This window comes from Chlamydotis macqueenii, chromosome 19, assembly GCF_036417535.1.
Source record: "Chlamydotis macqueenii isolate bChlMac1 chromosome 19, bChlMac1.mat, whole genome shotgun sequence".
NCBI classification, from domain to species: domain Eukaryota; kingdom Metazoa; phylum Chordata; class Aves; order Otidiformes; family Otididae; genus Chlamydotis; species Chlamydotis macqueenii.
This window is the reverse complement of record NC_141574.1, coordinates 6,143,528-6,156,423: the sequence shown is the minus strand read 5'-3', so window position 1 is coordinate 6,156,423 and position 12,896 is coordinate 6,143,528. Positions and strand designations below refer to the sequence as shown.

Sequence of the window (12,896 nt, the reverse complement as noted above, 5' to 3'; positions counted from 1 at the left end):
CCCATCGTCCCACCAAGCATCACTCCACGGGGAGGAGTCATTCACCTGCCTGAGTGTCACCCTGCAAGGAAGGGGGTCCCACCAGGCATCACCCCACCAGTCAGGGGTCCCATTGCCCCATGAAACATCACCTTGCAGGGATGGGTGCCCTTCTCTCCCCAGACATCACCAGCTGACAGGATCCTCACAAAATTCAGCAAGGGGAAGTGCAAAGCCTGGGCCCTGGGGAGGAATAGCCCCGGTCACTGGGATGTTCTGAGAGTCTTTTGGCCAGACAGCAGCTCCGTCAAAAAGGCTCTGGGGTCCTGGTGGACGTGGAGTTGACCACGAGCCAGCAAGGTGACCCTGGGGCGAAGGAGAGGAGCGGTGTCCTGGGCTGGGCTGGGAGGAGAGCTGCCAGCAGGGCGAGGGAGGGGACTCTGCCCCTCTGCTCAGCGCTGGGGTGCTGGGTCCATAAGAGACGTGAGACCACTGAGGGTGGTGGCACACTGGGTCAGGTTGCCCAGAGAGGTGGCGGATGCCCCATCCCTGGAAACATTCCAGGCCAGGTTGGATGGGGCTCTGAGCAACCTGATCTGGTTGGAGATGTCCCTGCTCCTTGCAGGGGGGTTGGACTGGGTGGGCTTTAACGATCCCTTCCAACCCAGGCCATTCTGTGATTCTATGAACGTACTGGAGAGAGTCCAGTGAAGATCAGAGGGCTGGAGCACCTCTCCTGTGAGAAGAGACTGCGTGAGCTGGGGCTGCTCAGCCTGGAGAGGAGAAGGCTCACGGGACCTCGTCAATGTGTGTACGTACCTGGAAGGAGGGTGCAGAGAGGATGGGGCCTCAGGGGCACCCAGTGCCAGGAGTGGGGGCAACGGGCGCAGACCGGGCTCCTCTCCACCTCATCCATCCGAGCATCACCCCGCAGGGATGGGGCCCTCAGCCTCCCAAGCACCACCTCTCTAGGGAGGGGGTCCCCTAGCCCACCCAGCATCACCCCGCGAGGAAAGGGTCCCCTCACCCTATCAAGTGTCCACAGAGAAGGTTTCCTCACCCGTCCCAACATCACCCCCCGAGGAAGGGGTCCCACTGCCCCATCAAGCACCACCCCCTAAGGAAGGGCCTCCCACTCACCCTAGCTTCACCCCCCCCCAAAGGAAGGGGTCCCCTCGCCCACCCCAGTATCACCCCCCGAAGGAAGGGGTCCCCTCGCCCACTCCAGTGTTGCCGCACAGCCAGTGCAGCAGCCATGGGCTGGTGGGGGCTGTGTCATGCCGGGGGGGCGGGGGGGGCCCTCTCCTTCCCACCACCCTGCAGGGGTCCCATCACATTGGGGACACCCAGCAGGGTCCCGTGGCTGCCCCCAACCTGGCTTCACAGCACCCAGGACTCAGCCCAGGCTGAGCCTAGCACAGCCCTGCCTAACCCCAGGAGCTGGGAAGGAGGTGGGCAGCACCCATTCACCCTCAGTTTGGAGCAGCTCAGCGCTGTCATGAGTTTCCCGACCTCAGCCCAGAACAGGCGGAGAGGACGTGCGTCCCCCTGCAAGCGCAGGGGCTGCGGCGGTGGGGCACGGGGTGGGGGGGGGGGGCTGCCGTACCCCGGCACCGCCGGGAAAATGAAGTGCGAGCTGCCAGCGGGGGCTGCAGGCTCCTGGCGGTGCCGGATGCGGCCCGGCTGGCCAACGCTCCGTAATGGAAGACATGTGTGTGGGCTTCGGGGAGAGGCTGCGCTGGGAAACAGGGCCCTGCGGAGACCGGGGGGCTGTATCCTGTCCAAAAGCCCAGGTCCCACATGAAGCCAGGCATGCGAACGCGATCCAAACCACAGCTGGATTTGAACCGAATCTCCCAGCATCTGGGCTAATTTGCTGCAACTTTGATGGATCGTGGGGAGGGGGCACGGGCGGGAGACGCTCCGGCTCAGACCTCCCAACAGAGCCAATGACTTAACCAGAGCTGGCTCCAATCTGCTCCGCACGTTGAGGCCAAAATGCCCCCTTTCCCGCGCGCTTCCCCTTCGCCGCCGCCGGCTCTGCCGTCCCAGTCCCACCAGCACCAGTCCCGGGAAGGTTTTGGGCTCTCTGGGGTGCAGGATGTGGCCACAGAAGCCAGGTCAGGCATTTTGGGTCTGGGGGCTCCCCTTGGGGTCCCTCCAGAAGGCACGGCAAGGCAGACTGGGGTGGTATTAGTGGGTCTGACCCCCCCACATCCACCCCGACGCCCTACAGACACCGACCCATTGCTCCGCTCCCACGAGGGGCTGAGAACGGGAGAGGAGCTGTGAAAGAAGGTGGAGAAGGTGAAGTTTTTTTTCCGTTTCCCGCCCCCACAAGCTCACCTCGGTGGCTGCCCCCAGGGTTCGGCGTCACTCAGCAGGTAGCTGGGGCAGCCCGGGGTCCCGGCCGGCCCCGGGGGGACGCAGCTGTCTGGGAATCACTCGCTGCCGTGATTTATACAACGCAGCCCCATAAATTACCGGGACGGAGCCCGCGGGAGCCATCGCTCACAGCGACGTCCAGAGCTCGCTGCCAGAACCTGAAACACTTCCAGCCGTTAATTGAAGAGGGGGAAAAAAAAAATAAAATAATAAAATAAAATAAAGGAAGAGGGGGGTTGAAATTAGTGCCCGGGGAGTTGGGATTAAACCACGGCTCTGTAACGAGGGCCGCCCTCGTCTCGCTCCCAGGATCCCGATGCTTCCCCGTGGGCATGAGCCCAGGATGGGGAGTGGGGAATGGGGGAGATTTCTGAGCCGGTGCGTGGGACTTGCCCACCGCAGGGTCCTCATCACCCTTGTCCCCGTCGTGAGCTGGATCCGATGGGAATCCCAGCCCCTGGGACCCCACATTGGGGTTTTGGGGTGAAATCTGGGGTGGGCCCAACCGGGAGGGATGGCCGACAACTCGGGGTGCCCTGCTCAGGTCGGGGGGTGCCAGTGGGACCCCCCAGCCAGGGTGAGTGGTGAGCCTGCAGGCGCCCCTCACGGTGCTTTGCTGTACAGGGAGGTTGTGCAAGAGGCTGCGGCCGTGAGAAAGGAGAAGTGAAAGCGTGAAGCGAGAGGTGACACCTCCCCCCCCCCGCCACCTCCCTGAGCCAAGAGGGGGGGACCCTAGGCTGCACCCCCGGCTCAGCAGCCTTTTCAGGAGGGATGAAGTGAAGGGAAACGGGTGCTTCCCCCCCCCCCCTCCCATACCCTCCTCTTCCTCATCCTAAATCACCCCGAGCCCCCGGCCCACCCTGAGATGCTGTAGCCGCACATCTGGGTGCCAGGGCTGCCCCCCCTACTCCTCTTTCTGCCCTCCAAATTAGAGCTTGCTGCCCCCCACCCCCCAAAAAAAAAAATACCCCTTCCCCACATCACCTGCACCCATTGGAGTCCCCACCCCTCCCACCCACTGGGTGCCACCCCCCCTTCCCCCAACCTGTACTCTCACCCATCACTCGAGGGAGGGGGCGGGGGGGGGGGGGCAGCAACCGGTTTCTTCGCTTTCTCCTTCCCCGGCACCGCCCGCCCCGTCGGGTCCCACCGCGCACCTGCCGCCTCCGGTAACCGGGTTGGTGGGGGGGGGGGGGGGGGTGTGGAGCACAGCGGGAGCCGCTAGATGGCGCCCTTCGAGCGGTACCGACGGCGCGGGCACCGGTTTTGGCCCGGAGACATCGGGGGCGGGGGGGAGCCGGGAGCCCCTTCGGGGCTCCCGGCCCCCCCCGCCCCCGATGTCTCCGGGCAGAGGTTGATGTCCAGGGGATGGAGACCCCCGAGGGGGCGGCCGGGTCAGGGCGAGGAGGAGGGAAAAAAAAAAAAACCCAACCGGGCTGGGAGGAGGAGACCGGGATGGGGAGGGGGGGGGGGGAGGAGAAGGGAGGGAGGGAGTGGGGGGGGCCCGGCTTGTCGGTGCCCCGCCCGGGGATGGGAGGAGGAAAAGCTCCCGCCGTCCCTTTAACAGCCCCGCGGAGCTGCTCGGAGTTCAGGCCGGGGTCAGGGGGAGTTCGCAGCCCGGGTTTCACCTCCGAGCTGGCGGCGTCGGGAACCCCGAGGAACCGCTGCTGCTGCCGCCTTCTTCCACCTCCTCCTCTTCCTCCTCCTCCTCCTCCTCCTCCTCCCGTTCCGTCGGACCGGCCGGGAGCGCGGGGTATGGAGGAACAGCAGCAGCAGAGGAAGAGGAGGGTGGAGGGGAATAGCAACCGGCGGCGGCCCCCCCGGGGCTGAGCCATGAGAGTTCACCGAGACCTCGGCTGGTTGGCGGAGGCCACCGGACGCCCAGGTAAAAGGGGCGAGGGGGGGGGGGAGTGGGACACCCCTAAAAAATAAGGGGTGGGGGAAAAAAAAAAGCGCACCAACCCAAAAAAGCAGCTCCCGGGAGTGAAGTCGCACCTGGGTGGAGGGCAAAGGAGGGGGGTCCCGCTACATGCGGGAGGGGGGCAGAGGAAACGGGGGGGTGCCCACGGAGGTGGGGGGGGGCACGGGTGGCCGCCTCCCGGGAGCGGGGAGCGTAAGAGCCGGGGGAGCGGAGCTGCGCAGGTAACGGCGGGCGGCGGCCCCGGGGGTGCGGGCGGACGGGTGGGGGGCACCGGCCTGGTTCCCACCCCCCTCCGCTTTCGTTCAGGTGGGCGCGGTGCTGGCGGCGGCGGTGGGTGATGTCACTTTCTCCAAAACCCTCCGGGGGGTGGGGTGGGGGGGTTCACCTCCCCCCCCCCCCCCCCAACCATCTCCCCTCCCACCCCCCGGGCCCGCCGAGGAGCGAGCCCCCCATATAAGCGGTGGCACCGGCCAAGCGGCCGCGCAGAGCGGCCGGGATGCAGCAGCGTGCGGGGCTGGGGGCTGAACCCTGACACCGCCCCCCCTCCCCAACCCCTCCACCCACACCCCACCCCTCCACGCGCGGGTTGAGCCCCTCGACGTGCGAGCCGAGCTGCCGGGTGGCCGGTTGCGCCGCTGACGGGGCGTTGCGTTGCGTTGCGTTGCAGGGCGGCGGGCGAGGAGCGGGATGCTGGACGCCATGGAGGTGCCGAGCCACTCGCGGCAGCTGCTGCTGCAGCTGAACACGCAGCGCACCAAGGGCTTCCTGTGCGACGTGATCATCGTGGTGCAGAACGCGCTCTTCCGCGCGCACAAGAACATCCTGGCGGCCAGCAGCGCCTACCTCAAGTCGCTGGTGGTACACGACAACCTGCTCAACCTGGACCACGAGATGGTGAGCCCCGGCATCTTCCGCCTCATCCTCGACTTCATCTACACCGGCCGCCTGGCCGAGTGCGAGCCGGGCGGCGAGCAGAGCCTGGGCGCCGTGCTGGCCGCCGCCAGCTACCTCCAGATCCCCGGCTTGGTGGCCCTTTGCAAGAAGAAGCTGAAACGCAGCGGCAAGTACTGCCACCTGCGCGGGGGCTACGCGCCCTACAAGCTGGGCCGGGGGCTACGAGCCGCCACGCCGGTCATCCAGGCCTGCTACTCGGGGACGCCGCGGCCCGTGGACCTGCCGCCCGTGGAGCCGGCGGCGCCGCTCAACACGCAGTGCGGGGAGCTGTACGCCTCGGCCGCCCAGGGCACCCCGCTGCACCCCCACGGGCTGTGCCCGCCCGAGCGCCACTGCTCGCCGCCCTGCGGCCTCGACCTCTCCAAAAAAAGCCCCACCGGCCCCTCTGCCCAGCTCCTGCCCACTGACCGCTTGTTGCCCGGCGAGCCCCGCGAGCCCTCGCTACCCCCGCGGCATGACAGCCCCCCGGTCAGCGCTGGCCTCTTGGCCGGCCACGCCGCCGCCTACAAAGACTCGCCACCGGGCGCCGAGCCGGGGGGCCACCCCCATGCTCCCGACCCCTTCCGCAGCACGCCGCCCTGCGCCGAGCCCCCGCTGCCCCGCGCCGACGGGCGCGAGCTGATGTACCGCTGGATGAAGCACGAGCCCCTGGGCCCCTACCTGGACGAGGGGGAGGCGGAGAAGGAGCTGGAGCGGGAGGAAAAGGCTGAATCGCCGCCTGCGGCGCCGCAGCCCCGCTACCCCAGCGTGGAGAGCAACGACCTGGAGCCCGATAACAGCACGAGCGAGGAGACGGGCAGCAGCGAGGGCCCCTCGCCCGGCGACGCGCTGGACCGCTACTGCAACCACCTGGGCTACGAGCCGGAGAGCCTGGGCGACAACCTGTACGTCTGCATCCCCTGCGGGAAGGGCTTCCCCAGCTCCGAGCAGCTCAACGCCCACGTGGAGGCCCACAACGAAGAGGAGCTCTATCACAAAGCGGCGGCCGAGCAGGCCGTGCCCTTCCTGGACAAGGGTGGCCCGGGGCTGGGTGACATCCTACGGCCCTACCGCTGCTCCTCCTGCGACAAGTCCTACAAGGACCCGGCCACGCTGCGGCAGCACGAGAAGACGCACTGGTTGACGCGCCCTTACCCCTGCACCATCTGCGGCAAGAAGTTCACGCAGCGCGGCACCATGACCCGCCACATGCGCAGCCACCTTGGCCTCAAGCCCTTCGCCTGCGACGCTTGCGGGATGCGCTTCACCCGCCAGTACCGCCTGACCGAGCACATGCGCATCCACTCGGGCGAGAAGCCCTACGAGTGCCAGGTGTGCGGCGGGAAGTTCGCCCAGCAGCGCAACCTCATCAGCCACATGAAGATGCACGCGGCCGGCCCCGACGGCAAAGCCAAGCTGGACTTCCCCGACAGCGTCTACGCCATGGCCCGCCTCACCGCCGACCAGCTGGGGCTCAAGCAGGAGAAGGCGGCCGAGCTGCTCTCCCACACCTCGCACTTCCTCAGCGACCCCAAGGCCATGGAGAGCCTCTACCCGCTGGCCAAGTTCACGGCCGAGCACCTGGGGCTGAGCCAGGACAAAGCGGCCGAGGTGCTGGCGCAAGCTCCGCACCTCCACGCCGAGGCCGCCCGGACCATAGAGCGCTACTCGCCCCCCTAGCGCCGGCCCGGCCGGGGGGCTGGGGGGGCTTGCCGGGCTCCCCTCGCTGCCCCGCGTGAAGCTGGGGGCGAGGCTGGCGGGGGCGGTGGGTGCTCGTCCCCACCTCTCGGTGCTGTCGACGGCCCCGGAGAACTCGCTCGTAGCGGAGGGTCCCATGAGAGCTGCCCCGGGATGGCTGGATGATGCATCCCGCCACGAGCGCCCCGGCTTGCCTGGGAGAAGCCAACAATTCAGGGACTGACCTCGCAGCGCGGCCCCCTCCTCGCCGTGGAGGTGGGGGGGGCTGCCGGACCCCTCCGGGCACCGGGGCGGGAGCGAAGCACAAGCTGCGAGGCCGAGCTGCGCCCCGAGGCTTTGGAGGACATGAGCCCGCTCCTTACCTCAGGGCCGTCCCTCGGCGGCCGCCTGCGTCACCCCGGCCCCGCGATGGGACCCGCCGACGCACGGCTCCGCCGCGACGGGACCCGGACTGTGCCGCCTCGACCGCTGCGGGCCCGTGAGTAGTTCATCCATCATGGCCGGAGCGACGTCCCCGAGTTGCCGGCGGCCGTCCCGAGCGGGAGCGACGAGCGTGGCCATGCTGGGGCTGGGCTTGGGGGGCTTGGGGGGGTTTGCGTGTGCCGGCCGAATCCCTCCACCCCGGGGCCTCGCCGGGAGCTCGGGGACAGACTGACGGAGGGGGGCGGTGGGGGCTGAGCAATGGGCGCAGGGTGGCGGGATGGCGGTCGGGTCCGTGCCGGTGCGGCCGAGGAATCACCACGCTCTTCGCCCCAGAGCAAGCACTGACCTCCTGGCCCGAACCCGGTGGCTCGGCTGCCAGCACCCAGCGTTTTCGGGAGATGGGGTAGGGCCTGTCACAGACTGAGCCCCTGGGCCCTGCCCCAGCAGGCGCCTCGCCATCAGGGATGCCCGGGGGCGGGGGGGGCCCCGGGGGGCCCAGGGACCCGGTGGCTTCGCCCTCAGGGAAGCCACTCGCCTCAATTATTTTTTTTTTAAATTTTTTTTTGTGTTGCCAAAGATGCCCGTCCCCAGCGTGGCCGGGTTGGGCCGGGGTGTTCATGACAAAGACAAAGCGGTCTGGTTTGTCAGCTATGGGGAGGTGGGCAGGGGCTGCGGGAGGGGGCCGGGGGGGGGGACACAGAGCCAAAGGAGACGGGGGGGGCTGCCCCAGGCTGGGCTGCGGTGACCTGGGGCCGAGCCCCCCCTGTTGGGGCACCCCCCTTGCCGCCACCGCATCCTCTGTCCTGCCTTCTGCTCGGTGCGGGTGAAGCCCCCCCCGCCCCCCGGCCTGGACCCCCCCGGCCCGTGCCCTGACCCCTCTGCCTGGGGCTAATGTGAAGCTTCTCCCCTTCCCGCGCCCCCTCCTCTCCTTTGCACACGGGGTCCCGGGGCGGCCACCCGCAGCCACTGTCCCCGGCCTCGCAGCCACTGTGCCTTAGCCCGAGCTGGCCGCCGGTGCCCCCCTCGCCCCCTCGGGTAACCCCCCCCCCCACCCCCGGCACCCCAGGGCCGGCGAGCGGCGGCACCCGAAGCACAGCCGGCAGCGCCCAGCGAGGCCGCCGGCCCCCTCTGTATCACGTCCGATTTGTACACGGGCTCCTGGCCCTTTTTTTTTTTTTTTTATCTATAGTCGAAACCGAACGAGCAATAAAGTGACATTAACACACGTGGCCTCGCGTCCTTCTCTGGGGGAGGGGGGCCTGGCCGGCGCGGGGTCGGTGCTGAGGTGACGCCGGGGGGTGCAGGCCGTGCTGGTTGGGGTGCGGAGCTGCGGCGAAGGGAGGTGAGGGGCTTTGCTGCGCGTCTGGTTTGCCCGGAGCCCCCTCGGTTTGAGCAGCGGCCGCAGCTGGGATGGAGCCGCCGTCGTCCCTGCAAGCGCGAGCGCGTCCCTGCTGCCGGCCCTCCCCGGTGCCCCCCGCGCCCACCTCTGCCCCAACCTTGCCAGCAACTCGCCCGCCAATGGCGAAGGAAACGACACGCTGCACAGACAAGTGTTTAATACTAAAAATTATTAAAACCATGTTAACAAAACAGCCCGAACGCGGCCGCCCCTCCGAAACGCGGGCTTTCTGCGGGGGCTCGGGGAGGCAGCCTGGCACGAGTGGCCCCAGGCTCGGGGCGCTCAAACCAAATGAGCTCCTGCTCCGCTCGCCCTCGTGCCAGCTGGTCTGGTGGCAGCAAGACCTCCGTCCCGCGGCCGAGCCTGGGGTCGGCATCCGGCGGAGCCGCAGGTCCCTCCGAGCGGGGTGGTACCCCGGGAAGGGCCTTGCAAAGCAGCCCTGGGGCAGCTCCGTTAGGAAAAAAAAAAAACAAACCAAACATTTAAACACACCCAGCGTGGAGAAGGTGAAGTCCATGCGTTGCTTACAGCCAGCGCGGCGCTGTGCGTACCGGGCACCGTACCGGGGCGTGAGTGCTGTGTGTGCCACGGCGCCGGGTGGGCTCAGCCGCAGCGACGGCTCTGTGCGCCCTGCGGCACGCGTGTGCTCCCCAAAGTCTCTGTGGAACGAGCTCTGCCCCGCAGCGCAAGCCAGGGCGCTCATACGGCACAGGTCAGCGAGCACAAACCCGCTCGTCTTCGTCGCCGTGCCGGGCAGCCCCACGGCAGCCGGGCGCTGCCAAGGCTCCGACCCGACCCCGGCGCTGGCCCTTGCCGCGAAGCCAGGGGTAACGCTGGGCTTCCTGACGCAGACACCGGGTCCGAGCCACCCACGCAGGAAAGGAAAACGCTGGGCTCCGTCCTACTGCTTCCTCCGCCACCTTTGTCGCTTCCCTCCCACGGCCGCGGCGCCCCAGCGGGGACCGGGGACGGCCTCGGGGTCACTCCCACCCTCTGCTCGTGGGACTGGGACTTGACGGAGCTCCGGGGGCTGCGGTTCGCGGGTTAATGCTCCCTCTTAAGCTTCTGTATCTGGCGTGTAACTGGGACGGGGAAGTGGGGACTCGGTGGTGGGACAAGGTGGTGTGGAGGGGGCTCAGCAGCGCCCTGACCCTGCACTGGCTCCCGGTGCGGGACAACGCAGTGACGAGGCAGTGGGGTCCCTCTACGGCAAAGGGGCAACTCAAGAGGGGACCGTCCCAGCTGGGCAAGCGGCAAGGGTCTGGGGGCTACCCTGGCTCTCTCCAGCTCTGCCCGGCCCCGCAGCCACGGGTAGAAGCCGAATCCCACGGGCAAAAGGAGCCCGTGGCGATGCGAGGATACGCGGGACCTGCGGGACGGCCGGTCCTGGGGTCCCGCGGGACTCCAGAGGGTTTCTGTCGGCCTTGCGCCGAGTCTAAGGTTGAAAAACATCTCCAAACACAGCAGGGTTGGGACCAAGGGGTGTGGAGGAGGGAAGGGGCAGGTAACGGCTGGGGTGGGCAGGGGAGCAGAACAGAAAGCAGCTGTGGGGGGGACTGGGGGTGTTCAAAGCCTCCCCCCCAGCAAAGCAGGCAGGACACACACCTGGAAACTAACCTGTACTGAAATCCGAAAGGAACCTCAACAAGCAAACCCCGCACCGCGGAGAGGGCAAGCGGCTCTGCAAGCAGCAGCCCCGGTGTGGGGCGGGCGTGGGGTGGGCTGCCTGGGCCACGCAGGACGAACAGGCTGGGGCGGGAGGGAACCTGCCCCTGAAGTCCACGGCCTCTCCGAGGGGCACGAGCTGGACTAAGCAATCCCAAAGTCCGCGCCGGCGCGTCCCCCGTCTCTACGCAGTCTACAAACCCGAAGAGCCACCAACTCGTGACTCGAGCTCTCTGCAACCAAGCAAACCAAGCAAAACGCTGGCGATCCAGCACGGGCTCACCCAAAGCTTCCCTAGCCAGCGGGGCTCGCGGCTCCGCTCCGGCACTGCCCGAAGGCCGGCGGGACCCTCAACGGGCCAGCCTCGGCGTGAACCATCCGCAGCAATGACCTTCCCAGCTGGTCTGCCCTCAAGGTGTGGGGGGGCCCTTTGCAGCACGGCCATTCTGGGGTGGGTTGGAGACGTGGCGTTTATTGTTCGTGGTGGGTTGGAAGGCGGTGGCGGCGCGTGGCCAGGGCTGCCGCTGAAGCCGGTCTCCCACTGTAACAGGCTGCGTGACTCGCTCAGGGGCCGTGGGCCCCGCTCGGCCCCCTCAGCCCTCCTGGGCCCACTTGAGGAAGGTGGGGATGTCCCGCACCGGCACGTTGCGGGTCAACGCTTTGACTCGCAGGTTCCGGTCGTCCGTCAGCAAAACCACTTCCCTGAGCAAACGGATGGGATCGTCTGCAACGAGAGCCAGAGAGGTGTGAGGCTCAGGCCTCCGCGCTCCGCCCCGCCCTGGTGCCCTCATCCCACACCCCGCCGTCCCCACGCCGTGACCCCCCGGGTGCTGCGCCCCAAGGCACGGCGTGGCTCGCCCAGCTCCCCGCTCAGGCTTCCCGACGCAGCCCGAAGACACCACATCACCTCGAAGGCTGCCTTCTCCCCGCCCTGCGCTGGCTGGGGGACGATTCGTGAGCTCTGCCCGCAGCCCCGGGGCCGGGGAGGCCGGCGAGCAGCGGCAGGGCCCCCGCGTTGCCCGCTGCCCGCGTGGGGTGGTGCAGCAGGGAAGAGGAGGTCCCTCTGCCTGACCCAGGCCAGGAAGACGGCCCGCGACCCTGGCTCCAGCAGGAAGCTGGTGCTATTATTCTGGTGATCTCATTAGAAGATCTAAAACCAACCCTTATTTTTTCACGAAGCTTTTTGGAGTCGCCACTGACACCGAGGCGTTTCTGGCTGGGGCTCAGCCAGCCAGAGAGAGTTGAAGCCTGAGAAATAACCGAAGGGATCTTGCCCCCAGATGGATGAGCTGCCCCGCACGCAATGCGCCGGGCTGGGATGTGGGAGCCACGCTTACGTGTGTGCGAAGCAGGGGAAGCATATGGGGTATGTGTAAGCAGCTGGGTCCTGTGACCAGAGTACTGTTCCTATGAGCACAGGAAACACAGTGCCTCCGAGCCAGGACGGGAATGGAAAAAACAGAGTTTATGGGAGCCCAACATGGGCCCAGATTGGCTGCGCAGGGAGCGGCAGGACGAGGGGAAGGGGAGGCTGGCCAGGAACGCGGGCTACGGTCACGATGTCGGGGCCGAGGATGGTGGGGCGAGTGCCCCGGCTGGCCCGCACCAGGAGGAAGGGGAGTGGGAGCTTGATGGGACGAAGCCTGGGTCTGAAGGCTGCCGAAAGCGGGATCGGGAGGTTTTGTGCGGACACTTTAAGAAATGTGTAACAATAAACATCCTCTGCTCCGCGCTGGTGACGCGCCTCCTTGTTACAAACCAGAGGCTGTCAGCTTGTCAGGCCCCATTCCCCATAATCCACACGATTTCAAAATTCAGCATCATTTGCACATAAACATTTGGTGACGGTTTCTCTGTGAATCTGACAAGTTAAGCTGCTAAGAATTCGCACTGACAAATGCGGGTTGATTTCTTGGGCAGCTGCTGATGCGATTCCCATCCCCAGTGCCTGGCAACAGCCCGGGGGCTGTCTGGTCCCAGCACGCGTGGCCGGTGCCAACCAGGGAAGGGAAAAGGGCCCTGGCCAGGAGGGGAGAAGGCTCGTTTTGGCCCTTCGTCACCGCTGCTGGCCCCATTAAATTGCTCCGTGGACATTTACGGTGGGTTCTCACAGGCTGGGGCATCCCCCGCGCAGCGAGCTGCGCATTTGGCAATGCGGTGAGAGGGCCACAGCCCGGGGCTGACCGGAGGCAGGAGGTGGCACCTTGGTGTTGAAAAGAGACAAAATGCGGGAGGGATTGGCTCCAAGGGCCGTGAAAGAGAAACGAGAAGGGACAAGGAAGGTGTGGGGATGTGCTACCTTTGTTGGAGGGCATGAAATCCTTGGCCTTGTCGTTGCAGTAGTGGAGGCAGCAGGACAGAATCAGGTCATCGTTGTTTCCCTGGAAGAAAAGGGCAACGTTAACCCTGGCAGGAAAAAAAACCTGCAACCCCACCACCCCAATTTCTGCACTGCCCTTGAGACACCGCCGCAGCTGAGCGGAGAGCAGGGCT

The 12,896-nt window shown here is 66.9% G+C and overlaps 2 protein-coding genes across 3 annotated transcripts in view; one reads left to right on the top strand and one right to left on the bottom strand.

Annotated features, from left to right (window-relative positions):
- Window positions 1-3,955: 3,955 nt before the first annotated feature.
- On the top strand, window positions 3,956-8,564 carry HIC1 (HIC ZBTB transcriptional repressor 1). Its single transcript, XM_086763305.1, has 2 exons — window positions 3,956-4,249; window positions 4,953-8,564. Exons 1-2 carry the CDS (start codon window positions 4,198-4,200, stop codon window positions 6,896-6,898), a joined length of 1,998 nt encoding a protein of 665 aa, XP_086619431.1. The 5' UTR covers window positions 3,956-4,197; the 3' UTR covers window positions 6,899-8,564.
- A 314-nt stretch (window positions 8,565-8,878) lies between these two features.
- The window catches only part of SMG6 (SMG6 nonsense mediated mRNA decay factor), a 112,477-nt gene continuing 108,459 nt past the window's right edge, over window positions 8,879-12,896 (bottom strand). For both annotated transcript variants that reach the window (XM_086762981.1, XM_086762982.1), the window contains exons 18-19: window positions 12,703-12,784; window positions 8,879-11,127 (exon numbers count right to left, since the gene is read on the bottom strand). In XM_086762981.1, coding sequence (XP_086619107.1) covers window positions 10,997-11,127; window positions 12,703-12,784 — 213 coding nt within the window. In that variant the 3' untranslated portion in view covers window positions 8,879-10,996. The remainder of the gene's footprint in view (window positions 11,128-12,702; window positions 12,785-12,896) is intronic.